The sequence below is a fragment of the Dendropsophus ebraccatus genome, chromosome 6 (assembly GCF_027789765.1).
Source record: "Dendropsophus ebraccatus isolate aDenEbr1 chromosome 6, aDenEbr1.pat, whole genome shotgun sequence".
NCBI lineage: Eukaryota > Metazoa > Chordata > Amphibia > Anura > Hylidae > Dendropsophus > Dendropsophus ebraccatus.
This window is the reverse complement of record NC_091459.1, coordinates 16,632,468-16,659,272: the sequence shown is the minus strand read 5'-3', so window position 1 is coordinate 16,659,272 and position 26,805 is coordinate 16,632,468. Positions and strand designations below refer to the sequence as shown.

General features: G+C 41.4%; 1 protein-coding gene across 5 annotated transcripts in view; it reads right to left on the bottom strand.

The window, feature by feature from the left end:
- The window catches only part of ABCC5 (ATP binding cassette subfamily C member 5), a 55,431-nt gene that overhangs the window by 7,449 nt on the left and 21,177 nt on the right, over positions 1-26,805 (bottom strand). Inside the window, exons 5-24 of one of the 5 annotated variants that reach the window (XM_069974570.1) lie at positions 26,335-26,482; positions 22,663-22,896; positions 21,241-21,414; positions 19,592-19,739; positions 18,232-18,380; positions 17,780-17,887; positions 16,463-16,813; positions 14,393-14,464; positions 12,844-12,968; positions 11,817-11,889; positions 10,871-11,074; positions 10,622-10,765; positions 8,840-8,942; positions 7,791-7,975; positions 7,485-7,631; positions 7,269-7,398; positions 6,164-6,317; positions 3,140-3,268; positions 1,209-1,395; positions 560-649 (exon numbers count right to left, since the gene is read on the bottom strand). In XM_069974570.1, coding sequence (XP_069830671.1) covers positions 560-649; positions 1,209-1,395; positions 3,140-3,268; positions 6,164-6,317; positions 7,269-7,398; positions 7,485-7,631; positions 7,791-7,975; positions 8,840-8,942; positions 10,622-10,765; positions 10,871-11,074; positions 11,817-11,889; positions 12,844-12,968; positions 14,393-14,464; positions 16,463-16,813; positions 17,780-17,887; positions 18,232-18,380; positions 19,592-19,739; positions 21,241-21,414; positions 22,663-22,896; positions 26,335-26,482 — 3,055 coding nt within the window. Of the gene's footprint in view, positions 1-559; positions 650-1,208; positions 1,396-3,139; positions 3,269-6,163; positions 6,318-7,268; positions 7,399-7,484; positions 7,632-7,790; positions 7,976-8,839; positions 8,943-10,621; positions 10,766-10,870; positions 11,075-11,816; positions 11,890-12,843; positions 12,969-14,392; positions 14,465-16,462; positions 16,914-17,779; positions 17,888-18,231; positions 18,381-19,591; positions 19,740-21,240; positions 21,415-22,662; positions 22,897-23,347; positions 26,295-26,334; positions 26,483-26,805 lie in introns of those variants that run through there. The other 4 variants (XM_069974571.1, XM_069974572.1, XM_069974573.1 and 1 more) reach the window with 4 other exon arrangements.

Genomic DNA, 26,805 nt, shown 5'->3' with positions numbered 1-26,805 from the left:
TTTGATGTACAGTGGTAAATTAAAAACACAACCACTAGATGGTGCTGTAAGCTAGTTATTATGTAATGTCAGATGACACGCTCTGTATTACCAGGACTGATAGAAATATGCTACCTCACTCTGTCCAACTAGCAGTAGAATGTACATTGCAAACATTCTTTATTTTACATCCTCTGATGATTTAGATTTTGAACATTATAACGGCAGGTAAACTTTAAGTTTTCCATTGGCATAGATGTATAAGGGCTGGGTTTTTTGCAGGATGTGTTGAATTTTCTAGCAGTACCATTTTGGGTACATATTCCACATTGATTAAAGAGGCGTTCCCATCTGACAAGGATATGGGATAATTATGTCAGATGGAACTACCGCTTTAAGGGTATGGGATTATATTTAAAATCTATTCTGCTCTTTTTTTTAGTTGTTTTCCCCAAATATTTACAATGCAGTTAAAATGCGTTAACTTTAGTTTGGAGTATTACAATTGCCGTAGTCCCAGTATCATGTTTGCGTCTATTTTTGCCAGTCTATTAGACCATAGACAAACACTAATGCTTACCTTGATGTAATGACTGATTCGCTCTACTGATGTGAACCGTGCTTCTGTTTCTGATGCAAGTCTAACTGTAAACTGGAACAATCCTGTCAACTGGAATTAAAAAAGAAAACAAAACAGTAAAGTTTAAAACTTCTACTGCTACTTAAAGAGGTATTCCAAGAAAAATGAACTTTCCCTATCCACAGGTTAGAAGTAAAGTAGGAAACCGCAAGGGGGCGGGATCTCTGTACCAGGGACCCAGCTTCTGTATTACGGCACGTGACCTGTGGCTCCATTTATTTCTATGGAGCGACAATAAAAAAAAAAGCAGAGTACGCAGGAAGGGTGCTGTACTTGGCTCTTTCTGTCGCTCCATAGGAATGAATAGAGCTGCGGGTTATGTGCCGTACCTGCGTCTCTATTCATAATACAGAAGTAGGGGCCTGATACGGACATCAGCGGGGGGTACAGAGGTCGCCCCAACCCCCCCACCTCCCGCCAAGATCTCAATACTTTCCCCCCTATGCTAAACAAGTTTTTCCTGCAGAATTCTACTTGGTAAATATATATATGTATTATTCCTGCCAAAGATGATTAAATTAAACTGTACAAACTAGACCCTACTACAACAGACAGACAGTTCAAACAAGAAAATAAATCCTTTACCCACCTGTACTGCGTACGACATTGCAAGCCCAGCGTATGCTGGGGAGAGGTTCCCATGCATCAAAACAATCATAAGGCCAGTAGTAGTGATCAGGGATATACTGATTATGTCTAGACGTATAGCCAGCCAGCGCATAGCACAGTTAAATAGATAGAATGGGGCTTGGTTATTGTCCAGCAACTCCTGATATCTGGAAAGCAATGAGAAATAAAAGACATCACAATATTCTTAACCATCTACACACATCAGCCATCCCTTTAAAGTGTAACTGTAATTTAAGTGGCAAAAAAATGAAATTACTCAAATAAAAAGCCCACATTACCCTTCAAAAGGAGCCCCCAGTTATTCTCAACATCAAGCAATAGACTGTGTACATCAGCCCAACACATGACAATGAGGACCTATTGAGTAAGGGCCCTATTCCAACGGACGATAATCTTTTGCATAATAGTTAACGATTAACGATCTCAAACGACCGTTATTGCGAAAGACCTAAACATTCAGTCATTTCCATGGAACGATAATCGTTACTTATGATCGTATTTGCGATAGTTTTTTCTTCGCTATTTATTCGCTATTACGTTCGTATCTTTTGCGAACGACCGAACGATGTCTTCTTTAATGCGAACGATTTGCAAACGTTTTACGAACGAGCAACGATAAAAATAGGTCCAGGTCTTATATAGCGATCAACGATTCCTCGTTCGGTCGTTAATCTTTAACTGCATTTCAACCGAACGATTATCGTTTAGATTCGAACGATTTAATGATAATCATCCGGTGGAATAGGGCCCTAACTGTGAATCATATACAGGGTGGAGTGTTTGAATTAGAGGGGTACATGAGGAGTCTGGCCGGGTATGGTATTATATACATATTAAAGGGGTATATATGAGGAGTCTGCCCAGATACAGTATTATATACATATTAGAGAGGTATATATGAGAAGTCTGGGTAGGGCCTTATCTACATTTTAGAGGAGTATGTATGTTTTACAAATCATATTTTTTATTGTTTATACGTATTGTTTACAGTCCTCCACCCCGTACTCCCTGCTATAGATACGGCAGATGCGTGCGGCTCTGCACATGTAACTGACAAAGTGATCACGCAGGTAGCAGCTCCCCCTTAGTCCCCGCCATCTCCACGTAGCAGAATAGTGATACAGAGCGATACGCACCATGCTGTCAGATGGTGAAGCTCGCATGTGTGATCTGATTGATGTGACAATCCAATGTCGAAGAGTATTGGCACTCAACTATTGTAGTTGTGGCGCACATGGCAATAGTGAAATCCACAAATACTGGCATAATATGGCCAGGGTGTATACAACGCACAATGCTGCACTAACACTACTGTCTGAGAGAGGGGCTGTCACATCAGTCCTGCACTCACATATCTTATTTCAAAGTTCTTTATAAAAAAAAATAAAAAAATATATATATGTAAGATTCGTGAGTGCCGGGCTCTTTCTCATTTCGCAAGACTGATGTGTCAGTCCCTCTCCCAGCCAGTAGTGGTAGTAGGATGGAACTGTGCTGCATGAGAATTTACAATACTATAGATGGCATGGAAAAGAAGAGTTTAAAGATACAGAGACTTGGATGTTGTTTTTCTGGGGTAGGGAGCCATTTTTGGAAAATCAAGTGATTTACAAATATGCTAAGGATCACATGGGCCAGGGAAGGGATCCTTTGGCGCTCCAGCTGTCACAAAACCACCATTTCCATCATGCCTGGACAGCCAAAGCTTTAGCTTTGGCTGTCCAGGCATGATGGGAATGGTAGTTTTGCAACAGCTGGAGGGCATAAGGTTCCCCATCCCTGACATAGAGGGAAGGCATTTAAGCATGACAATGACAATTTACCTACAAGTAGCTGCTAAACAAGCTCAGAGAGCACTATAGAATGAAAATACCAAGATAAGCAACCAACCTGTGCAGAAACTCATGTCCTTTGCTGTACGCATGAATTGTGGAAAGTCCTTGAATACTTGATGTAATGTGTGACAAGAATGGGCTTTGCGTAATGTTATCCAGTCTCTTTAATTCCCGAATGAACACCCTATAAAAAGATTGATAAAATGATAATTAGTTTAATTACCAAAATATGCATATTTACATAACTGCACATGTGCACATTTACAGGCTTAAAGGGAGCATCTAACCTGATATTATGTCCCCATAGCACACAGGGCGCTGAGTATGAAAGTAATTTTCTTACCTAGATCCACATTGTCATTTTTTGGGAAATCTGTACTTAGATATTTAAATGAGGCAGTTTGGTGCACTGGGGGCTGAACTACCACCCTCAGTGCACCATTCGACCCAGACAAGCCCGATCCTCCTAATGAGTATTGGGGTGCCACTCTGCAGTAATGTCACTCCGAAACTCATTACTACATATCACAGGTAATTGTGGTGCTATTTCAAATGTGGTGCTATTTCAGAGATAAATGCAATTCCTTTTTCCAAGGGTCCTATTAGATGGGCCAATCAATAATGTAAAAGAGCTCTGATCTGCTAGACTGCTGCTTGTTTACTGAGCCCATTACATGGCTCAATGATATTTGGATATATATATCTTAGAGATGTACATGCAGCCTTTGCCCTATACCAGGGGTCCTCAACTGGCGGACCGCGGCGGCCAGCTGTCCGGACCCCGGCTGCGACGCTGCTCCCTGCACAGTAAGTATCTATGAGCGCTCGTAACGAGCGCTCATAGATACCGAGCGGCAGCATCACTGACAGAGAGAAAGCCATTGGCTCCCTCCCTGTCAGTCACCTCTCACTGCAGCGGTCACAAGAGGCCGCGCTCCCCCTCTGGTGTCGGCGCGGAGTGATGTTCCTGCGCCGGCGGAGAGTGCGGCCTCTAGTGACTGCTGCAGTGCGGCCACAGGAGGAAGAGAAGAGGACGCGCAGGACTTAGGTGAGTATAAGTGTTTTTTTTAATGCTATATGGGGGGGGGGGGGGGAGGGGACTATGTACAGGGGGAGAGAGCACAGGTGGGCTATATACTAGGACAGATCACAGGGGGGCTATATACTACAAGGGGAGAGAGCACAGGGGGGCTATATACTACAGGAGGAGTGCACAGGGGGGACTATATACTACTGGGGGAGAGCGCACAGGGGCTATATACTACAGGGGGAGAGCGCACAGAGGGCTATATACTACAGGGGGAGAGCGCACAGGGGGGCTATATACTACTGGGGGAGCTATATACTACTAAGGCAGTCACCCCCTTTGTACCTAATTTCAAAGGGCTGGTGAGAGAGAGAGAGAAAATGCCAGTTTTCCCACTAATAAGCAGCAATTCTGTATGTAAATAGTTCAACAACGTTTGTGAAAAGTAACAAAACACGTTTCCTACTGATGTTCAGCTCGGACCTTCAACTGACAAAAGACCCCGGTAAGTGGACCTTCACTAAAAGTTGTTGAGTACCCCTGCCCTATACATTCTTCTCCTGCACTCTGCTCGCTTCCAGATGTCTGCAGCTTCAGAGTGGCATGTCTGAGCCAAGAGGCATTGAAGCTGAAGCTGCAGCACCGGGGGTGAAAGCAGAAGGCAGGAGAAGACCGGGAGCGTGGAGAGGCAATGGCTAATGATTTAATAAATTATTATACGTCCGATGATTTCAGGTCTGGACATAAAGACAAGATCAGCTGATGATAATCATCAGCTGATCGTTGTCCCCATTACAAGGAGCGATAATCAACCTGATTTGGCTGATTATCGCTCAGTGTAATAGAGCCCTGACTCTGAACACAGAGCTCAAAAAAAAAAAGGTAAGTTAGTATCTACAGGTGAAAAATAGCTGCTGCTTTTGACCAATTTTTATTAGCTCTCTCATGGCAGAGTTGGCATCTATAACAGTTTAACCAGAACTTGGGTAGTAAGAAATACACCTCCTGTCTCATAATTAGTTCATGCCTCTGCTCTACCTCCTTTATCATATTAGATGATTTTTGTTTATAATCTGAGGGAATGAGGATTAAAGCGACTCTGTACCCACAATCTGACCCCCCCAAACCGCCTGTACCTTCGGATAGCTGCTTTTAATCAAAGATCTGTCCTGGGGTCCGTTCGACAGGTGATGCAGTTATTGTCCTAAAAAACAACTTTTAGACTCGCAGCCCGTGCCAAACAGGAGTATCTGTGCCCTAACTTTGCACCACCCCTCCCGTGCCTCCTCCCCACCCTCTTCATCATTAGGAATGCACCAGGCAGATTGCCTCCTATTCGTCAGCTGTGTGAATACTGAACATGGGCTGGATCGTTAAGCACCTGTGCAATGTTCAGCATGTTGAAAATGTTCCAGTGGCATTCCTAATGATGAGGAGGGTGGGGAGGAGGGACGGAGGGGTGGTGCAAAGCTAGGGCACAGATACTCTCGTTGGGCAAGGGCTGCAAGTTTAAAAGTTGTTTTTTAGGACAATAACTGCACCACCTGCCGAACGGACCCCAGGACAGATCTTGGATTAAAAGCAGTTATCCGAAGGTACAAGTGGTTTGGGGGGGGTCAGATTGTGAGTACAGAGTCGCTTTAAATTGACACTGTCACCCTCCTTTTGCATTATGACTTCTCTACACAGTTGTAAAGGTTAAATTTTTAAGTTTTCATACCTTATTTTATATCATACGTCATGGTGCTTGTTCCAGTAAAAAGTGATCTTTTATCATCTGTGGCTGTGAAGCTCCGCCCAGGTAGCACAATCCACAGATGATAAAAGATCACTTTTTACTGGAACAAGCACCATGACGAATGATATAAAATAGGGTATGAAAACTGCAAAATTTACCCTTTAAACCTGCGTAGAGAAGTCATAATGCAAAAAGGGGGTGACAGTGTCACTTTAATAAGGGGGACAAGAAAGATTACTTTGAACTTAAACAGAAAATGCTGCCCATGTAATACAAGCTTGTAACTGATCCAGAAAAGTATAAATAGAGCTTACCTTGAAACCACATGCAATATGGTGAACAAGACAATGAGTGGTCCAACAGCTACCAGGAACCATGGGAAGACGCCAGCTATGACTCCCAAGCAAAAGAAAACCAATATGACATTTTGAACAAACATTTCAGCTTGAAAGGGAAGGCGGACATCAACTAAAGGAAAAAACAAACAAACACACATTAAAATTATAGCTCATAAACCAACATGAAAGATATCCTAAATGTTACTATTGTAAAAAAAAAAAAAAAAAAAACAGTAAAAAAAACAAACAAAACATTGAAGGTTACCTTCAAACTGATGAGATACATCATGTTTATGGGCTGTCAACTTCTGACACTAAACACCAGTGCACACTGAGCAAAAGAGGTGGAATTTACTAGCGGAATCCACGTGGCGGATTCCACTTGAAATTCTGCCTGTCCCATTGCTTCAATAGGATTGAACATGTTCACTACGGAACCCGAGCAGAGAATTTCCTATGAATTCCGTAGCTCGTACCAGTTTACGGCCATGTGCCTCTCCCCCTTGCCATAGACACCATTCTATGCACGGGCAGATTCCGCCAAATCTTTCGGCAGATAGCAGAATCGGGCAGCCCATAGAATTGTGTCTATGGAGCCATCTGAAAGGCACGCGGCCGTGAACGGGTAAAGAGCTACGGAATCCATCAGAAATTCTCCGCTCGGGTTCAGTAGTGTGAACCTACCCTTAAAACGGAAAGCAGAGACCCACAAAAAAAATCCCATTGAAGCAATAGGACAGAATTTTGCATGGACTCTGCTTGTAAATTCCTCCTCTTTTGCTGAGTGCGCTTTTTAATGCTTTAATTTGTATAGCACCACTTGTTTCTGCAGCACGTTACAGAGTTTGTCAGTTTCGGTCCCTGTACTCATTAGGGCTCACAATACATATCGACCTGTCTGTATGTATTGGGTGTGGGAGAAAACCAGAGTACCCGGAGGAAACCCACGCAAACACAGAGAGAACATACAAACTCTTTGCAGATGTTGCCCTTGGTAGGATATGACCTGAGTTTAAGTTAGCAGAGGAAACAAGCAAACAAGTTTCTACCAATTAGAATCAAATAATAAAAGAAAACTTGCCTTCATCCATGTCTTTAGAAAACCTATTTAGAACGCGACCTGTGGGTGTGGTGTCAAAGAACTTCATAGGGCTCCGGAGAATGCGTCTAAAAAGTTCATCGTGTAGCTTAGAAGAGGCTCGAAGCGTGCCCTATAACATAAAAGATGTAACATTATTTATCAATTGATATGGAACAGTGAGTAGACTCAGATCTACAAAAAAAAACAGATAAATACCTTAACAAAGACAATTCCACGCACTCCTTTTAAGACAAGCATGACGACCATAGACAGAGCGTAGATGCCAGTGTAGTACAGCATATGAGGATTGTCCTTCATGCTGCTACTAACCACAGTTTCATTGTGCAACAGCACCGACGTGTTCTGTGGAAATACAGAAACAGTTTCTTTTAGCAAGGCTAAATTCCTTTAAGTAAAGAGGCAACATTTTAACATTAGGTCATACTAACTGCATGGATCTCCCACACTCCATAGATAACTGAAAATGTGATACTGTTTTATATACATCATATTCAAACTTACCCCGCTTCCTTGCTTAATCCAATAGCTGAGCCACCAATTACTGAATGCCGTGCTTCCAACATTGAGCACAAACAGGGCCATGATTATGAAAAACGCAAAAGGACCTCCAGCTGCCTGGATATAATCTCCATATACTGACCAGGGCACTGATCCTTTGCCTTTCTCTTCCATTTGCATGAGCTGGCCTGTGGATTACATAAACACAAAACATTCTATATAAAATGGAACCTATTTTAACAAATTTACATCTTAGTCATCTTTATTAAAATATCTTCATCCTCTGTGGTTATTTCTGATATACTTAACGCTACACAATAAGTATACTCATTACAGCCGCACATTATTGTAAATATTAAAAGGATTATCTTCTTTTTTTAAGAACTATGTCCAGAAGGGGTGCTTAAAGGTGGTTCTCTGGCGAAATTAGTTTTCTTTCAAAGCAACTGGTTTCAGAAAGTTATATAGATTTGTAATTCAAAATCTCATGTCTTCCTATACTTAGCTGCTGCATGTCCTGCAGGAAGTGGTGTATTTTTTCCAGTCTGACACAGTGCTCTCTGCTGCCACCTCTGTCCATGTCAGGAACTGTCCAGAGCAGCACAAAACCTCTCCTGCTCTGGACAGTTCCTGTCTCGCAGCAGAGAGCGCCGTCAGACTGAAAATAATACACAACTTCTCGCAGGACATGCAGCAGCTGATAAGTATTGGAAGACATGAGATTTGTTTAAATAGATGCAAATTACAAAACTATATAACTTAAAGATTGAAAAGCTGTAGTGTAAATAACACATTGTCTGGTTTCAATATAAAGTCAAAAGAAAACAGGCCGAAAATAATTTGGTAAATTTTAGTAGAAAAATTTGTATATATTTCTAGTCTAAAGTTTCCACTTATGCTTATAAAAATCAAAACAGTACTGATTTATACTTTCATCAGAAACGTGAAGTTATTTTTTTTTTACCAAACCACAGAAATTAGGACTTTAACATGTTCAAACAAAACATGTTGGAGCTGACAGAAATTGATAGGGATTAAGAAATTTCATTTACCATCCTCTTTTTTTGTGACCTTCTCTTTCTTTACAGACCCTGGCTTGTTTCCTTTGTCTAAAGGCTTCTTTAATGAAGTGCTTATATTCTTTTTTAGACTCACCTGCAAAGAACAAAAAAAATAATACACATTTTAACACGTGCATTTAATAAAGAGTAAACACTGCATAAGGAAAGTGCAGAGAACACAAAAGGAAAATGCTGGTTTCTGCACACAAAGAAATTGGTACCCTTTCTTTATACACACACACACACACTGATCAGCACTTGTTTGCTGCTACCATGGCCGACAAATCACCATATCTTTAAAAAAAAAAAATCTCTTCCAAAACTTATCAGCTGCTGTATGTCCTGTAGGAAGTGGTGTATTCTTTCCAGTCTGGAGAGCAGGAGAGGTATTCTATGGGGATTTGCTGCTACTCTGGACAGTTCCTGACATAAACAAAAGTGTCAGCAGAGAGCACTGTGTCAGACTGGAGAGAATACACCACTTCTAGCAGGACATACAGCAGCTAATAAGTACTGGAAGACTGGAGATTTTTAAAAATAGAAGTAAATTACAAATCCCTGGCACCAGCTGATTTGAAAGGAGAAATTATTTGTGAACTACACTTTTAAGCAGGATGTACCATCAGGTACACTCTCTTTAAAATTACACATGAATTGGACGGCGCCAGCACGGGGAAGCAGGTGCCGTGGTCCTTTTTTTGAACTAATTCCAATTGATTCTGATGGAGCCGCGTCATGGAGGGGCAGGGGTTTTCTCCCACTGGGGGCGGGCCAACCTGCCTCAAGTGCTTTACACATGGCCTGGTAACCATAAATAGAGTAGGCAGGAACCAGGCCGCGGTAAAATAAATAAATAAATAAATAAAAAAGGACCGCGGCACCAGCTTCCCCGTGCCAGCGCCGTTCGATTCAAGTGTATATTAAAGAGGATGTACCATCAGGTACACTCTCTTTAAAATAAGTACCACGTAGAGGATTAGACAGAAAGAGAATGCGGAGGGTTTGTCAATACAGCCAGAGTTCTGACTTACTCCCCCAGGCATACTGCAGAAGTACATCTCATTGCCTGGCACACAATGATGTCCTAAGGCCTTTGAACACAGCAGAGATTGTCATCACATGGGCCAATATTAGTATGCAAGGCATGGGATTCGAGACAAGACATTATGTTCCTAGCCCAGAGCCCAGTACTTCGATTTTGCTTTACTTCAGAAAAGAACAGTTATCACTGACTTTATTGCCCTACTATCTATCCAACAATGTCAACAACACTAACAGACTACCTTTATTGAAGGGGTAGTCTGGCGGGTGGGCATTTTTTTTCCTGGGACCGGGGAGGAGGTGGCTGAGGGAAACGACATCCACTCACTTCCCTAATTCCAGTGGCGGGTCCCAAATCACAGTGCTCCAGTCCCCGGCCGCTTCCTGGTGTCCAACGCGGGCCTGAGACCTGACGTCTCAGGTCCGCTCAGCCAGTCAGTGACGGAGGCGGGATCCGTTTCAAGTACGTTCAGATCCCGCCTCTGTCATTGACTGGCTGAGCGGACCTGAGACGTATTGTCTCGGGCCAGTGTCAGACACCAGGAAGCGTCGCGATGCGGGACCCGCCGCTGGAACCGGGGAGGTGAGTGGACGTAGTTTCCCTCAGCCACCTCCTCCCCGGTCCCAGGAAAAAAATGCCCCCCCCCCCCCCGTCGGAGTACCCCTTTAATTAAACGCTTTTTTTCCTGGTTTTACGGTAAAAGAAGAGTAATAGAAAAATCCTTAACTTACCTCAATATGAGGTGCATCGCCTAGCTGAAAGTTGTTAAAAATGGTAGCGTATTCTCCATTGAGTTTCATAAGATCCTCATGTGTCCCTCTTTCTGTGATGCATCCTTCTTTCATGTAAATGACGTCATCACAGTCCACAAGGTACTGGAGATAGAAAGTGTAAAAGAGGGCACAGAATGACAGAAGGGGTGTCACATTTTATCCTATTTTTAGGCTATGTCCTCCTGGCGCCTCGCTTGGCTCTATTACCTGGAGTTGGTGGGTGATAAACAAAACGGTTTTAGATTTCAGCTGCTTTTTGATGGCACTGTTGAAGATGTGGTTGCCTACATGGGCATCTAAGGCACTGAGGGGATCATCCAGAAGGTAAATGCTGCGGTCACTGTACAGGGCTCTTGCCAGACTTATTCTTTGCCTCTGGCCACCACTTAAGTTAGCGCCACGCTCTCCAATCTACAAAACAAAGGAATTGCATCACATTTATCATCACAACAACGAGAAGACAATTTTTACACTTGACAAAACACAAATAAAACCTGCTCATGATCCCCCAAACCCACACACAAAGTAGATAACTGTAAAGACAGAAATAGTTGCCTCATAACCATGAAAGGGCAGTACACCGGGGAGTTAACAGCTTAAAGGGGTAGTTCACAAAAAAGAATTTCTATCAAATCAACTGGTGCCAGAAAGTGACGGAGATTTGTAACTTAAGTCTATCAAGTCTTCCAATACTTATTAGCTGCTGTATGTCCTGCAGGAAGTGGTGTATTCTTTCCAGTGACACAGAGTGTTCTCTGTTTCTGCTCAGGAACTGTCCAGAGCAGTAGTAAATCCTCAAAAACTCCCCTGCTCTCCAGACTGGAATAAAGTACCACTTCCTGCAGGACATACAACAACTCATAAGTACTGGAAGGCATGAAATTGTTTAATAGAAGTTACAAATCTCTGGCACTTTCTAGCACCAGGTCAATTTAAAAGAAAAAAAAGTGAACTACCCCTTTAACCAAGCACTTCCTATGAACATGGCAAATGTTTTTTTTTTTTTAAGTGACAGTGCCCATTTATACTTTAAACCAGTTCTGACAATCACTGAAGGTTATATAAAACACAGAAAATAATATGTCATGCAGCAAACTAGTAGTTGAACACTAGGTTTGCAGCGAGCAGCAACACAGTACCGCATAGAACACACCTCTGTCAAGTCACTATTGGGCAGGATTGCCAAGTCCGGTCTTAAACAGCAAACACTTAGCACAGTGTTGTACCTACAGAAAAAAAACAACATATATATTAAGGCACATACAGATACGAGTCAAACAATATAGAATTGCAGCACAGTATAGTATCATAATAATTAAACCTAAATGCTGAAACATTTTTGGTAACCTGTTTTTATTTTGTTTATAAATTTATTTCCTGTGCATGGTTATGGGGGTAACCATACCGCCTAAGCTGCTGCTTAGCTTTTAAAACAGCAGCTCTAAAAATAGACTTTAAAGCATTGATGGGGAACCTTTGGCTTCCCAGCTGCCGCAAAACTACAATTCCCATCATGCTTAGACAGCCAAAGATATGGCTTTGGCTGCCCAGGTATGATGGGAATTTTGCAATTGCTGGAAGTCTGAAGGCACCCCATCCCTGCTTTAAAGCATTCACATGGACATAATAAACTGTTGTCTAAAGATGGCTCATTGACTTCTATGTGAAATTGACTTATGCAGAGGTGTGCAGAGACCATCATCTACTGTCAGTAGGGGATCTTGTGTTATCTGCCTCTAAGTTTATAATACATGTGTTACCATTCTTTGCAATTCTTTGGATAGGTGTTGAGTGTTGTTGGGAAAACCCCTTTGGGCTGTGTTCACACAACGTATACATTTTTTTAAAGGAGAACGTCAGCTGTTTTCCATTCACACAATGCATTGAACAACGGCGTTGTTTGGCACTCAGAACAGCGGCCATTCAGCAAACTGTGAAAACGGACATTGTTGTATTGACTTCAATGCAGTATGAAAAGAACAGCTGTAGTGTTAATGGAAAACAACAGCTGTCCTTATAAAAAATAAAATAAATAGCATGTTGTCTATACATAGCCTTAAAAAGCATGAAAGGGCTAAAAGTAGGCAGTAGAGACAGAAAAACAGTAATCTTTTCCCACAATTTAAGTTGAAGGGCTGTAATGTACCTTCTTACAAGTTCAGTATTATAAAAACACATACCTTTCCTCGTCATAATCTTTTCCAAACAGAATGTTGTCTCTTAGAGTAGCATTTAATATCCATGCTTGCTGAGCAACATAGGCAAATGAACCGTTCACAGCAATGCTGCCTTCTAGGAGTGTCATCTGCAAAGAATACAGAGTATGGATTTCAGAAAAGATACAGGAATAGAAAACACACAAATTATGGCATATAATACAACTAAACAATCATTTTTCAAAACTGAAACCTCAAAGAATCACTAGAAGGAGGCAGTGATGCCCTGCTAAGTGCTGCGGGCAAACTCTGCTGACAGCTGTGACCTTTGAGAGAGAAAAAGGAACCCCTGCAGGCAATCACAACTAAGACAGTACTTATCAGCTGCTGTATGTCCTGCGGGAAGTGGTGTATTATTTCCAGTCTGCAGAGCAGTAGAGGTTGTCTATGGGAATTTGCTACTGCTCTGGACAGTTCCGGACATGGGCAGAGGTGGCAGCAGAGAGCAGTGTGTCAGACTGGAGAGAATACACCAATTCCTGCATGACATACAGCAGCTGATAAGTACTGGAAGACTTACAAATTACAAATCTCTGGCACCAGATGATTTGTAAGATAAATGGTGAAAACCCCTTTAATGTCCTTTTAAATGAAAACTGACAGCACAGATATGCACATCTGTGCTTCCAGATTCCAGCTATAGTGACATGTCAGAAGTTAGCATCGGTCAGGGTCCAGGTGCTGAGACCCCCGACGATCACTAGAACAAAGGGGAAGACACACTGAGCTGCTCACGCTCTTCCCCTTAATCTCCGCTGTAGCTGCTAATTTGAGCAGTCTACGGAGTTATAATGGGAGCCTATGGAACTTCAGCCAATTCAGTCTATCAGAAGTTCCATAGGCCCCCATTATAACGCAGATCGCTCGTAATACATGTTTATAGCAGAGAAGAAAAGACAGATTGAGTACAGCTGAGCACATCTGCCCCTTTGTTACAGCGATTGGCCGGGGGTCTCCGCACCCGGACAAATACAAACTTCTGACATGTCGCTTTGACACATCAGAATTTTTTTTTAATGATAGTTACACTTTCAGAATGAGCACATGAATAGTAAATGTGCACTGCAGAGAACAAGGCTGTGAGCTATATGAGTAATGCAAGATTACTTTGGACACAGAGGGACAAATGAGGCAAAATAAAACATGGCACTGACCCATATACATATGCACACACTGTAATATTTGGTTTAGGGTACAGAGGGAAAACAATCAGTACTTTGTGACTACACTGTATAATGAAGAAATATTTGTATGCCTATATACCTTGATACAACCCAGGATTTATGCAATTGGAACAATAATTCCTGCTCGTAAGGTTGGATTTAGAAGGGCACAATATGGACGACTTTTGAAACCCACATTATGAATGCATGAATCTAATGTACTAAGCTGAAAGCACCATAGATCCCTATATCCCCAATGGAAACACCAAAAAGGCACTAAATATTAAGATAGGTAAAGACACACACAGCACATATATACATACACAGATTTTACTTATACTGAACATTACCTGTCCCAGTATAGCAGAAATTAGCGATGTTTTTCCACTGCCCACACTACCACATATTCCTATCAGCTTGCCCTAGGGGGAAAAAAAATAGGTGAAATTAACCATGAATAGATGCCTAAGGGTCCATTCACATGTACAGGATCTGCAGTAGATTTGATGTTGCAGATTTTACGCTGTGTGTTCCATCATTTATACCGATATCGACAGCATAAAACCTGCGGCTTCAAATCTGCAGCAGATCCTGTAGGTGTGAATGGGCCCTTAGGGTGCGTTCACACCTACAGGATCTGCAGCAGATTTGATGCTGTGTTCAGTTATTTAAATGAAATCTGCTGCAGAAAATCAGCTGCAGATCCTGTAGGTGTGAGCGCAATGTGTATTCTTAAAATTCAGCAGCACAAGTTCCAAACTAACATCCAAGACAGGACATCAATCTTTAGGACTCAAAGAACCACTTTATTTTTGACAGCAGCTTAAAGGGAATGTGTCATCAGAAATTTTTTTATGTTAAACATTTAAGATTTTTTGGTAACTTTTTTCTCTACTTTTCCATTTTTCTATAAAAAAAAAAAAACTAAAAACATAACAGAAAATCTTGCAGTTTTCATTTTCACCACTGGGGCTAAAACTAAGATTTGACTTCCTGTTGTGTCTGTGGTGATGAGAGGGCTGCTGTAAAGTGATCTGTACAGCATTTCAGCGTTGTGTGACACCAGTAGGTAGATAGCACCAATATAAGACAATAGCAGCTCCCTGTGGAATGACCTTTTCAAAGGTCACAGAGCATGCTCATTGATGTTTTACATTCATCTCAACAGGGCAGACTGTCTATTGTAGTCTATGTCCATGAGGCGTGCTGTAAAGCATGTCACTAAATGATGTTAAAAACCGCCCTGGCAATATGGCAGCCCCCGAAACAATGTAGAAATAGTGAAATAAAAATTTAAGTCAGAAACTAGAAACAGATTAAAATAAAGGAACAACTTATCATGTGATTCTAATCAGTAAAAGAAAATTTAGGGGACACATTCCCTTTAAGAGTTTCTTTTTTTTAATGCACATGGTGTTAAAAGGGGTAGTGCGGCGTTTAACTTTTATTCACTAAATAACACACATTACAAAGTTATACAACTTTGTAATGTGTGTTATTTAAGTGAAAGGCCCCCTTCCCTGCGTCATCAGCTGCTCAGCCGCGATTGGCTGAGCATAACTGTGCACCAACACTTCCGGGATGGGGGGGAACACAGGGAAGGGGCTATTAACTTAAATAACACACATTACTAAGTTGTATAACTTTGTAATGTGTGTTATTTAGTGAATAAAAGTTAAACGCCGCACTACCCCTTTAAGTCAATATTACTGTCATCTCCAGACCAGGAAACGCAATCTATACAGCTTCAGGCCATGTTCACACACAGTCTTTTTTTAATTAAAGTAACGTCCGTTGTTTTGAGAATCAAATAACGGCTGTTATTTTGCTACTTTAGCGGCCATCACTGCAGTCACAGCAATCGATACAATAGACTTCAACAGAAATAATTGAAGACTGAAAACAACAGCCGTTATTTGGAGTATCAAATAGCTGGTGTTTTAATTATAAAAAAAAAAAAAAAAAAAAAAAAAAAAAAAGGGGAAGTGTGAGAACGTGGCCTCAGTCTGCTTTCTAACAAGCTCTGTGTCTGGAGACTACGGTCTATATCCAATTCACATTACAGCCTGCCAGTAACCTATGGTCTGTAGAGGGAATCTCAATGTTAAATAAAGGAATCTGAAAACTGTAAAAGGGATTACCGATAAAGACTGGTCAAGGGGTTTGATCAGCAGGCGTCTGGGGGCTGATATTTATCACTAAGACCCCAATGAATCAAAACTTCTATGGTATCCATTAAGCAATACATAGTTTACTGAAAACATTCCTTAGTAAACTACATCTGGACAATTGACTCAAGTCAAGGGGCACATTACAATTATGCTATCATATATGTCAGATTAGCTAATTGCAGGAATCCTTGATGTATACCAGCAACCTAGATAACGTGACTTGAACAAGGCTTACGGTCTCTAACCTACCGTTTCAATCTCCAGATCAATGTTATATAAAGCCCGCTGTAGCCTTAAGCTTGATAACTGGATATCCTTGCCTTCTTCATCAGGGCTGGCTTGTTCATCATTATCCACCAGTAGATGTCCTTTCTGCTCTGCCAGAACAGCTTGTGGTCCTTCTTTTTGTAAATTGTCCGTTTCTTTCTTTCCTTTAGCCCCCTTCTTGTCTTTTTTCAGTTTGGGGGTTGTTTTCGGAGAACACTGGGTGCTGGCATGGGAAGAGTCCCACGCTAATGTAGCATTTTGCAGCTGAATGGTGATGTTTGGGCAGGATGGCTTTTTCTTTACCATGTGAACCTCTTCCATTAGAAATAAACTCTGATAGGAGGTTGTGAGAAAGGTGCAAAGATGAGACAGCAGGTCAGGTCTAGGTCACGCAGGAAGCAAAAACATCAGGCTATACAGTGGAAGGAAGCTGCTGCGGAGCAAAAGGTAGCTCATTAGAGTCAACTAACTTCAGGTTGAGGATGACTTGGGGATCATTTCTGGAGTAACTCATCCCTCCCCTAAACATAGCCTGGACAACGCCAACCCCCATGTATATGGAGGAGGCACTAACTTTATAATATGGGCCTGTACATGTACAACAAGTCCATTAAGCAGTAACAGCTGCATTTATAAAACATGCAGAAAGCTGAGGTAAAGCTAATAAAGACCTCGGATGAAGGAAACCTAAACCTCATCATAATATCACCTATCTACTTTCTCGTCCGCCGACCTTCCTTTAGCCATACCATGTGCAGCTACACCTAGTAGACTTAACACTTACAGCCTTGTGAGATCTGACCAGGAGACCAATCTGACTTGTCTTGCTAGAGCTGAAACAAATGACTGTTAGTTTTTAGTTTTCGCTTTTTTTAGGAGCTGACATGCTCTGCTGGGCCTACATTACCTTCTCAGAAGCCCATAGGTCCCTCTGCCTGTTCCAGTGTAACTTTAACTTGCATGACATAACTATGTGTATAGACCTGAAGACTGGTTAAGCACAAAAAGTGAGTGGTTCAAACAGACACATCTGCAGGTAAGTCCAGCTGTATTGAGGTGGATGGCTCCAACATTATGCAGCCAGAAAACAGGCAAATTTATGTAACTATAAAATGCTGTTATCTAATGAAAAGTAATACTATTCCCAGCAAGAGTCAAAGTGGCCAATAGTAGTGGTTGACTAAAACCTCCCGAAGCTAAAATAAACCTCAAATTATAACATGTTGGCCCTAAAATGATGGCATCTCCTGTGGATGACTAGTGAAGAAAATGGGATAAGACCTATGGACCATAGCTTACCTTAAAGCGCTCCATAGATACAGAGGCCTCGGAGAGAGATTTCACAGAGAATGGTGTCACCTTTAGTGCAAAGGTCATGGAATTAAAGACTGTGACAACTGTGAATGCCTAGGAATGAAAAAGACAAGTTGTTAGTCTTAACTTGGAAAGTCATAGTTGTAGGTAGAGATGAGCGAACCTGGAGCATGCTCGAGTCAACCCAAACCCGAACTTTCGGCATTTGATTAGCGGTGGCTGCTGAACTTGGATAAAGCCCTAAGGCTATGTGGAAATCATGAATATAGTCATTGGCTGTATCCATGTTTTCCAGACAACCTTAGAGCTTTATCCAAGTTCAGCAGCCCCAGCTAATCAAATACCGAACGTTCGGGTTCAGATCGACTAGAACCCGAACCCGGGTTTTTTTTTAATTTATTTTTTTTCTCTTGACATCTAATGTCACCATATGTTACCTGAGCAGCAGTGAGGTCATATCCAAGCATCATATGCACAGAAAAGGTGATCACACTGGCAATGACAACAACAATGGGAGCGACTCCTACAGTAATGCTCTGAAAATATCCAGCTTTCTCAAGGATCCTGCGTTCATTTTCTCGTATTTCTAAAGAGGGAGTTGAATCTTATGAGTATTATATCCAAGTTTAAAGATAATTATTATATGTATGACATTAACAATGCATCAAAACAAGCAATTACATTTTGACTTACTGGTTGCACCTTATATATACTATATTCTTTTATATGCACACCACTATTCTATGTGGTTCGATTAACAATGTATCAGTCCACAGAAAGTTAAACAGGTTTTTATCGGGTCAGACTAGTGCTAATAGGCTTGGACTTAGGAGTTGCTAAGTGACCTGAGAACATAGCTGTCCACAATAGTTTCATCCAAAAGAAATGATCACGGCACTCCCCAGCATGTCCTTAAAGGGGTAGTGCGGCGCTAAGAAATTATTCATTGAATAACAAACATTACAAAGTTATACAACTTTGTAATGTATGTTATGTCTGTGAATCGTCCCCTTCCCGTGTCCCACCACCCCCACACGTGTACCCGGAAGTGTGGTGCATTATACATACATGATCCGTGTCGCGCCCGTCCGCCATCATGTGCCAAGACGTCATCTTGGGGAGGACGGCCGAATCGCTGCCGCCGTCCCTGATGCCGGTCCCCTCTTCCGCGTCATAACTGTGCTCAGCCAATCGCGGCTGAGCATCTGATGACGCTGCAGAAGGCGGCCGGCACTAGGGACGGTCGGAGCGGTTCGGCCGTTCGTCCGAAGAAGACGTAACTCGCTGAAGATCAGAGACGGGTGTCGGCACGTGACAGGTGAGTATAGCGCACCACACTTCCGGGTACACGGGTAAGGGTGGTGGGACACGGGGAAGGGGGCAATTCACAGACATAACATACATTACAAAGTTGTATAACTTTGTAATGTGTGTTAGTCTGTGAATAATTCTTTACCGCCGCACTACCCCTTTAATAACTCCTTATTAAAGGGATTTTTTGATTAACACCTACTTGTCCCCTATCCACAGGTTAGGGGTCAGGTAAGGGGTTGCTGGAGTGCCCCTCTGCAATCCGCAGATCGGTCTCTGGCTTCTTTGTTTTGAACACAGAGCTCTCTCCGGCGGCTCTACAGAGAATGAATAAAGCCACGGCTCATGTGCCAGCTCCCGGCTCTATTCAAAACAATGGATGTTTATGTAAAGGGCTTAAAAAATTTAATCATTTACTAATTTAAAATTCATAAAATTAAAACCTAATTGGAAATCCAAATAGCCCAAGTAGAGCTCTGTACTTACTCTGCACGTTTTGAGAGAACGCTTTCACCCAAGCATACATCTTAATGAATTTGATGTAATTTAGGACTTCATTCATCTTCTGAACCCGTTCGTCTGTGACGGAAACACACTTCCTTCTGAAGTATGCTGTGAGCCTTGAGACAAACATCTGCGCAAAAAAAACAAAGTCGTCTAAAATAAAAATTGTTATAGGGCACTGCTCTAAGCATACATCATGAAAAAGCTCACAGTATAGGTAATAAATGGATCCCATTTTAGCCACTGTTAGGCATCTGTCATAGTTTCCAAAAAAATAGTTAAAAAAAAAAAAAAAAAAAAAAGCTGGGGAGGAGGTGGTTTAACAAAACCTGCACCAACCTCCCCGGCTCCAGCGCTGGGGTCCGTTATCCTCTGCTTCGGTTCCAGGTCCCCGGCCGCTGACAGGCTGCCATGACTCGAGTCCCCGTTTAGACTAGGAAGCTGCCAGGGGACCGGAAACCAGAGTGAAGGACAAGGGACCCCAGTGCTGGAGCCAGGGAGGTAGGTGCATGACAGAATACGAATCCTTTCATTTCTATGGCCTCAAACATACATCTGTAGGTGTTACGGATCTGTGCTTACGCTGTGATCCATGCCACTGCACGTAGTTGCAGCACGGATCACCTAGTCCCAATCAATAGGCCTTAGGCAAGTATGTTTTTTTTATGTTTTTCTAAGGCAAAGAACACTAAAAAAAATGATTAGTTTATTCCTACTCCTCCTTATTCCTTTTATTTTTCTATCTACATGCACAGCATTAATCAGTTTTATCTGCACTCTTCTCATAGAGTCTGCCAGACACAGAGAAGATCACGAATTAGACTGCACAGAGGTAAGAATTAATCAGTCCAGCAGTCAGGGAATCCACCCATGTTATTAAGTCCCTAAACACTGGAAGCCAATACTGTCACTTACACACCACGATCATGGTATTTAAGTGGTTAATGGGGGAGGCAGCATGAACGCTGCTGTCAGTCATTGACTGTAAGAACCCGGCTGCTACCTGAGCTTGCTTCATACTTCCAGACGGCCATACCATACCCATACACCATGGGTCATCTATGGGTTATAAGGCTGTCTGGGTTCATAAAATGTTTTACTATTGCCTGGGGGGGTATGCTAAAAATGGTAAATTCAATGACATTCACCTATATCAGTCCCCCACAGCTCCCATTCCAGCTCTTAATGCTTGTTCCTAATTCCAAGATGTGCCACTGTAACAGGACCTGCAGTAGGACCTACTGAGATCTTTTCACAGAAGCAGTGACAAGTGGGGTACTGGAAGGAGAGTATCACTCTTTATTTTTAGCAGGCCCGAGCCATATGCACAAAAACTCTTATGACGTTATCTCCATGAAAAAGTTATCCAGTTTTGTTTCTTTTTCCTAATGAGATCCTGGTCCTAGGAAACACTAAGAGGGCAAGTTCTGTAATCACGGTCTGTGCACGGAGGATGTGCTACGGACTAGAATTTGAAACTTCCGTCAATGTCCCCTAAAAGTATCTATTATCCTGGCAACAAAATGACATGATGCTTTTTGTAAAAATAAACACAACAACACACAATAGTATTAACTGGAGATTAGAAAAAAAACATTAAATTATTAAAAAGCTGGATAAAAATAACTTACCATAGCTGGATAAAACAGGATAAACACTGCAGAGCCAAGGAAGCCAGTGGGACCCAATACATAGACATTGTACACCATCCCAAGGACTGCCACTATGGGCCCTCCCGCCAGCAAACTGCCGACTGCTGCAGCTTCAAACACTCGCTGCCCATCACTGGAGCACACATTGATCAGCTGCAATTGTAACATGGTACTTATTAAAACCTGACCGTATTAATATATATCACTGAAGATTCTGCAATTACAACTTTTTTTTAGATCAGTACCGCATTTTCCGGCTTATAAGACGACTTTTTAACCCTGAAAAATCTTTTTACAAGTCGGGGTCGTTTTATTAAAAAAAAAAAAAAACGTTTAACTCACCTGGGGCCCGTTCCAGGCATCGGTGCGCCTCCTGTATCGTTCCCGATGCAGGGAGTGTGACGTACATTTCCTGAGCTGGAGATCACTGAACCTTTCCCGGGCAGCAGAGCACCTCATCGGAGAGGCTCGGAGACGCTCGGCTGCAAGGAGAGCTTTGGGAGAATGAGAGAGGCGCCAGAAGTTGCCGAATCCTCTCTCATTCTCCCGAAGGTCTCCCAGCAGCCAAGCGTCTCCGATGAGATGCTCGGCTGCTCTGGAGAGGTTCGGCGATCTCCATCTCCGGTAGTGAATGTCACACTGCCTTCGCCGGGAACGGTAGGGTAGGCACGCTGATGCCGGGAGGGGTTAGCTGCAGTTAACCCCTGCCTGACAGTAGCAGGGCTGCAGACAGGCAGAGGTTAACATTTTCAGGCATATAAGGCGAACCCCTGACAATCTTCTTACAAGTCAGGGGTCGTCTTATACGCCCAGTCGCCTTATACACTGGAAAATACGGTAATCTATTTTTTTTATAGCACAAGCATAGGTCACAGCACTTAACTATGTAATGTGCGATTTCATTAGTACATATACCTTCTGTATTGTAAACTGTTAAACAATCCAAACATGAGGACTAAGGGTCCTATTAGATGGGATGATGGTGGCCGATCAATACTGTAATCCAACGCCAATCTGCTAGATCAGTGCTCAGTGCTGTCAGCCGCGCATCACTATTACATGTATCGATGTGCGGTCGGTAGCCGATGATTTTAGGTCTCTAAAGCTGATTGTTGTTTCTATTACACGGAGCGATAATCGACCGCATCGGCCAATAACCACTCCATGTGATAGGACCCTTACATCCCCCAGAAGATCAGGAGCTTGGAAAAGCCTCTCTGACACTTTTCACTGGAGACTGAAATCATTTTCCTACATTCTGGAAGCCCAAATTGATATAGGAAAGGTACTAAGTGTCTCTTTGAACTAATAGTGTCAGAAGTTTGGAAAGTGAATTACATTTGACAGGTTTACCTTAAAATGCCAAAAAAACAAGTGATAAAACAGAGTTAAAAGACATGCCTCTCCTAGTGACTTTTCCTTTATGTTCTTCAACTTTAGGATCTTCTTGAAGGCCATGGTAAGGATCGCTCCTCGAAGACGGGAACCAGTTCGATAATTTAAAGCCCATGTGAGTGCCAGGGACCAAGATCTGACAATCTCTGTCATGAGTAGCCCAAACACTAACAACAAGCTGTACTGGAGGTCTTTATCACTCAGCTGGGTATATTCCAAGAGGCTTTTCACTACGAACGCCTACAGGGAGAGAGGCAATGAGGCATGAGGAGTCTTGTACCCTTTTTTCACAACTATTTTACCAAGCTTCATGCTAAGTTAGAATACTGCCAGTGGTTTTTCAAAAGACCTAATAGAGAAACAATATACTGTTGGAGGCAAGTGTGTAACATTTGGAGACAGTGGATAGAATGGATAGAAAACAGATCAAATACGGTACTGAGTTACACATACGCCTTCCCTGAAGTATTGGCAGAGTCGTGACAAGATTCCAAGCATTCTAACTTAACATAAAACTTACTTCATGGAGTAGTACAATATCAATAACACTAGCTCAACAGAAAACTGAGGCATCGAAAATAAAAATAAAAAATAAGTAAAAAGAAAAACAAATAAAAAAAAAAAATCTTAATGCAAATACTTAATTTGTTTTCAACGTGCGCATTGGATAAAAAGGAACAATTGTACCTACAGTTGTACGGGGAAGAGAAGGACAATTTTGGCAATAAATTCCTGAAAATAAATATCAGCAGTTTATTATCATAGAAAAAAAAAAAAAAACACAAGCAGATAACAATACAAGTCAATTGTGTACTCTGGACACTTAAGGCTTACCCAGGCAACCAGTAAAGTCTTCCATACTACCAAAAGCTCTGAATGGTTCACATTCCCGCCGACTCTTTCATAATGATCTTTCCTATTTGTCATTTTCTTTCTCTCTAAATAAATTCATTAATTTACACTACTTCACAAAAAAAAAAGAAAAAAAAAAAAAAGCTAAAAGTTGCCAACAAGCAAAACAATTAAACTATTACGGATAAAAAAACTATGAACTTAGGGGGGGAAAAAAACAAAATTTTATTAAAAGTGTGGGGTTGTTTTTCACCAAACAGATTCCAACAAGCACTTCTGTAATAACAGAATCACATACAATTCAGAAACAAAAACAAGAGAGCAAGTAGGTAAAATACATTAGCTCAAACATTCTACCAATCCATTCCAACTGGTTCTGGATAGAAGCAAAACAAAAAGAAAACAAAAAAAAAAAACTAAACAAAACTCCTATTCATCCTTTTCTTTCGCCAAGATGACAAAAAGGAATTTTATCAAGATGATATACAAAGATTCAACAAAAGATCAGGAGGGTAATCGGATGGCTGGAATCTTTCAAGTCTCTTCTAGTCCTTGTACAACAGTCTTTCGAGCTGAGCCAATCAATCAGTTGGCATGTGGCTGGCACAGATTTATGAGAAGCTTTGAGCGCATATGCCATCAGTAGGTATGAAGGAACCTGAGGTTACGCATTACCCAGCCTGCCTTCCCTGTTATTACAGGAGGAGTCCGATGAGTCCATGTCCTTGTTGTTCCCCAAATCAGCCCTGTTCGGGGTAACTTTCAGCTCATAATTGTATATGGGAAAGGCAGCACTTGGAAAGGTGGCGATACTGCACATAAGGCTGCATGTTTGGAAAAGGAACACTGGGGTACCTGCTTGTGTTTGGCACTGAAGGATGAAGCAATCTACTTATAAGAAACCGGTACATATAATAATTTAAAAAAAACAAAAAAAACACAGATACAGCAAGATAACTAAAGACCTGCTTCTAGAGCCTTGCAGAGGCCCCACAAGAGGTGTGTGCACCTCCTGAAGTCAGGCCGAGACTCAAGAAAAAGCAGTATGTTCGGCATCCAATGACAAAAAAAAATAATAAAAAGAAAGCTAATAAAAGAATTGCTCAGCATTATCAATCATCAATTTATTCATAAAGTGAAAAATAAATAAATAAAAATAAATGTATAATGGGAAGCAAATAATGAAAGCACTGTTAAGAGTTAATGGGAGAATTTCTGCAGATTAATGTTACCATAGGCTTAAGCTTCTTGTGGTTGTAAGCATTCCCGTGGAATAAATAAGACCTTACCTTAATCTTGCAATGCGTGCGTTTCTGCCCAGCTTGCCTGGCTGTATCTGGCCGCAGAACTGCCACCCTGGAAATTCTAAAGAATAGCTTCTGTCATTGGTTCCACTACAGAGGTTACGTTAGTCATGACCCCTTCCCCACCCCACCACCAGTCCAGCGTCTCACATGGCAAAACAGGAGAGGCTGGATTAAAGACAAAACATTGTAAAAACCAAAAGTACTCCTATTGCACAAACTAAATATCCTTCTAACTTTCGTATATAAAATAAGGGGATAGTTGCTTGGAAATAGGTCATATAATACACCTTCCAGATATGGAAAAAAAAGTGCTCAAGTTTATCCAGTTTGGGGCTTTAAACCAACATTTGACATACAGAAATACTTCAACTTGGGAGGGGAAGTCATGCAACAAGGTTTTTACTAACAGGGAGACAACTTTATGACTCCCCAACATACCAAAACAAAAGAAAATAACTAAAATATATATATATCACCATAAAATAGTTCAAAATATTAAACTTAATGGATGCTAACGTAACAATTCCAACCATAACTGCTTGTAATACCAGTCACTAAGTGGCATGGCTTTTATTTTATAGACTAGAACAGGTACAAGGTTCTTTCAGTGTGTTTCCTACCCCGGAGTAAGGCATGGCTAGTTCTAAAATAATTAGAGAAATTTCCACAAAACCATGCAAGCCATCTGAGATGTATGAAAATGTGCTAAATCCATAAAGGATCCAATACGACTGATTTAGTCTTTGCCCTTTATTATATCCTAGTCTCTTGCAATGGCCTGAAAATTAAGACAAATAAAAAAAAAATTCCTCTGGGAGCACCCATCACCTATGTAGTGTAACAATGACAGAAGCTCTTCTTAACGAAGGTTTGTTTGTTAGGTTTGGAACATTCTAATATTAAAAAAGGACACCTACACCTTTAAGACTCCACATATCAAAACAATTGTAAAAAAAAAAAAAAAAAAATTTAACAAGTTGCTATCATATCAAGGGCAAGCCGAAGTTCAATCAAGAAAAAAAAATAAACAAATTGAAAGAAAAAAAAAATTTAACAAGTGCCCCGTATGTACTTACCAATATATTGCACCTTCATCTTTAAACTGCACACTGAAAATTAGTACTAAAAGCAGGAAAATTGCTATACACCTTAGGAAAATTGCAATGGAGAAAATAGGACACTACTGCTTGCTGAATACATGCACTGTGGAATAATGTGAAGGATGTGGCACTCACTGAGGGGTTAATACAACAAAATTACGGCTACTTTATATTAAGTAAAAAAAAAAGAAAAAAGATGTGTTAAAATTTGCCATATAAAATTATTATTGGGTTCCTGGTTCTGCAATTTGTATTATCTGCCAAAGGCCGCTACACTTTCAGTCAACAAGAAGTAATGATGAACCAGGGCTAATTCTGCAGATCTAAAGCAGTAGGACAAAGAGGGCACAGAGAGAAAAAAAAAAAAATGGCCAAAGATATTACCTCCGGGCATATGAAACAGGGTGGAAACTACTTACTGGACCAATGAAGCCAGCCAGCTGAGTGAGCATCAGGCACATGATAGAGATGGTCAGCCTAGTGCGGCAGAATCTCCACACAACGCTCCGAAGAGAGGCTTCCTCTCCCCCTCGCTCCTTCACCTCTTCAAACCACAGTTTCTCCAACCTGTATGAAACAATTATGTGCTTTTATTGTACAATGCTCATATAGTCTTCTTCTAAGCAATGATAAAGCAAGAAATGATTAAAGGGGTTGTTTACAAAAAAAAAATAATAATAATTAAATCAACTGGTGCCAGAAATTTGTAATTTACTTCTATTAAAAAAATCTTTAAAAAGTCTTTCAGTAATTTTCAGCAGCTGTATGTCCTGCAGGAAGTGGGGTATTCTTTCCAGTCTGGAGCGCAGGAGAGGTTTTCTATGGGGATTTGCTGCTGTTCTGGACAGTTCCTGACACGCACAAAGGTGGTATCAGAGAGCACTTCAGTA